Source organism: Papaver somniferum, chromosome 5 (assembly GCF_003573695.1).
Source record: "Papaver somniferum cultivar HN1 chromosome 5, ASM357369v1, whole genome shotgun sequence".
NCBI lineage: Eukaryota > Viridiplantae > Streptophyta > Magnoliopsida > Ranunculales > Papaveraceae > Papaver > Papaver somniferum.
Window position 1 is genome coordinate 192,049,752 of NC_039362.1, and position 2,941 is coordinate 192,052,692.

At 39.4% G+C, this 2,941-nt stretch overlaps 1 protein-coding gene across 1 annotated transcript; it reads left to right on the top strand.

Annotated features, from left to right (window-relative positions):
• Nucleotides 1-1,448: 1,448 nt before the first annotated feature.
• LOC113280423 lies at nucleotides 1,449-2,941 on the top strand. Its single transcript, XM_026529046.1, has 2 exons — nucleotides 1,449-2,251; nucleotides 2,335-2,941. The coding sequence occupies exons 1-2, from the start codon at nucleotides 1,449-1,451 to the stop codon at nucleotides 2,939-2,941; spliced, it is 1,410 nt and encodes a 469-aa protein (XP_026384831.1).

Below are 2,941 nucleotides of genomic sequence, written 5' to 3' on the forward strand. Positions count from 1 at the left end.
GCTGTTGTGTTGTTAGTGACAGCATTGGTGGTAGTAATACTGGTGGTAATGATGGTAGGTGGTACTGGTAGAGGTACGGCTGCTGAGAAGGTGGTGGTTGTGGTTGTGGTGGCTGACGTGATGATGGTTTATAAGAAAAATATGAAAATCCATAAGTTTACACGAAAATCTTGTGTCTTGGGTTGAGATTTTTGGAAGAAAATTATATGTATTTCGCCTTCTAAAGTCCATAAAATTCCACAAAAATCTTGGTTCCTAAGATCCATAAAAATCTAAATAAGTTGGATAACATAGATGGACACATGTTTCAAATCAAACGAACAGATGATCATCCTAAATTTTAGACACGCCAATACACAAAACCTAACATATGCCAAAAATCAAAATCATAAAATATGTTCTTGAGTATCATACTTTTACACATTGCTGAGAAAACTTCGAACTGATATAGTGATGTAAGGATTGAAAGATACAATGCTTTATAAATTTAGTGGTGATGAAATTAATTAATGGAAATTGTTTCCGAGCTAAATTAAACACGGGGTTCTATATATGAATTGAATTCAGATAAAGAAATATAGACGAGGTGCTTCACTGAAGCGAACAAGGTTAACTGAAAAACAACTTATACTATAACTTTAACTTTCAATGAAACTGTACCACCAATTCTTTGCAGAAGGGTAACATTCTCCTTTCTTTCTTTAATTGTGTTGAATTTTGCAAATCATTATTGAAATGGTAAAAATAGTTTTATTATATGTAAAAGAAATACATGTTAATTTTCTTAAATTGTTGACAACACACTTTAATTAGGATCGGGATAAAAAGAAATTAACAATTGACTATCATGATGAGATTGTTTCATGAATTGTTTCTTTTTGTCCTGGATATCAATTGTGTTGTTTGTCCTACTGTGATTCGGGTAGTTGTTGGTACAACTCACCAGGCATTTTTAGTATACTGTCTCATAAGAGACTCATTTAGTTCATAATGTTGCGGTAAGGTGGTCAAAATATTATTGACCTTTAGCGTTAGTACTGGCTCCCCTACTTTGTAGCATGTGTCCTACGGTCTAAAAAAAGCAAAATTTTTAGGGTTTGGTCCGACTTTCTCTCTCATGTTCTCTCTTCTTCCTCGTTCTTTTTTCTGCACTTTTCTTGTGCCTCCCATGGAGGAACATTTTCGATCTTTACCACCTGATATACGAGTGCAACCTCATACGAAGAGTAACCTTAATCATAAAACGAATCGTTCCCGTTCCAAGTCGAGAACAAGGAAAGATTTCACCCAGCAAAATTCGAAACCCATCTGCTACTGTAGCAAAAAACCCTAACAATGGTGGTTTACCCGAAATAGTCAACAGATCCATCAATGGAGGTAACAATGGAGGCAGATCTGATGTGGGTTCACGCTCGTATGCTACCATAGTCAAGAAAAGAAGTCACGAGATGTCATCCATTGATGCAGATTCTCTATCATACCCCCCTGTTCGTTCCTCAACAGGTGAGGTTCTAATTAAAATTCCAAAAGATTTAAGTTCTCGATCTAAGGAAGTTTGGAAATATAGTCTTGTGGGTCGCTTCAACTTCAAAACCCTTGGTCTGCAATTTGAGGAGGCTAAGCTGATCTTGTGTAACCAATGGAGTCTAACTGGCCAAGTTCAGTTCATCCCATGGAGAAGGGGATACTTCATTATCAAACTGTTCAATGAGGCAGATCGTAAGCGTGTCAGCTATGAAGGTCCATGGAAGGTTAAAAATCAACTGCTGAAGGTGTTGCCATGGACTCCCATGTTCAACCCGGAGTCTGAAAAGATCTCAAGAGCTGCCGTTTGGGTTCGTTTCCCATATCTGCATCTAGAATACTGGGAGGAGGAAATCCTGTTCAGGATTGCTCGTGGTCTTGGCAAACCAGTTGTTGTCGATCCTAGAACTCTAAAACATGAATATGTGTACTTTGCTGCTGTGCTCAATGATATTGATTTCTCCAAACCGCTTGGTAATATTATCATTGAGGATGAAGAGTTGCCTAAGGGGTTCTATATTGATTACGAGATCAATAACAAACCTGACTTCTGCGATCATTGCAAATCAATTGGGCATGTTGAAGCAAATTGCAGGAACAAGAAGTATAAGGACTTGAAGAAGGTGTATGACCAAGAAACAGATCAGGTGAAGAGAGCAGCTCTGAAAATTGAGTTGGATGAGCTGGAAAATGTCTGGAAAAAGAAGGAATACACGAAGACAAACTGGCAAGAAAAAGATAAGATGGCTGAAATCTCAAAGAACCAAGTGGCTGGAGTGTGTTTTGAGGGACCCATACGCTCTTCCCTAGTGCCTCTGCTAGTTCTAATGGTGATGAAGAGGAATTTGTTGATACAACAACTCAGCAAGACCAGAATGTGCAGGTTGGTGCTGTGGATGTTGTTGCTGTAGATGACGTTGCTGTAGATGATGTTGCTGTGCAGGTTGGTGCTGTTGATGTGGTTGCTGTAGAGGACGTTGCTGTAGATGATGTTGTTGTAGATGATGTTGCTGTAGACGAGGCTGTTGAGCCTTGGCCTGAAGCTGAAAGTGCTGAGAGGGATAGCAATTTGGGAGCTGATGCTTCAAACTTGGATAAAGAGGAAGAATTACTCTTTGTCTTCTATGAGGAACAGAAGAGGAAGGTGATTAACTTGGAAAGAGCTGCTGAGTTAGCTAGATCAGAGCAGGGTTTGGCTCTAGCTAAACTTCAGAATATGAGAAGATCAATCATTGAGAAGAATCAACCTGCTGAGCCAAGGAGTTCTGAAATACCAGTCGTTGCTGCTCCAGAAATTGCAGTCACAGCAGTTGCAGATTCTCTGGGAGAGCTGACTGAAGGTGTAAGTTTTAGCTCCCCTGCTAAAACAGCTAGAAAAGTCTCTCCAATCAAACCTGCAGAGCCTCTTGTGGTCTAA

Coding starts and splice junctions, on each gene's coding strand:
- LOC113280423 (XM_026529046.1), top strand. CDS start 1,449: ATGTCATCCATTGATGCAGATTCTCTATCATACCCCCCTGTTCGTTCC. Junction 2,252..2,334: donor GAATACACGAAGACAAACTG/GCAAGAAAAAGA, acceptor GCTCTTCCCTAG/TGCCTCTGCTAGTTCTAATG.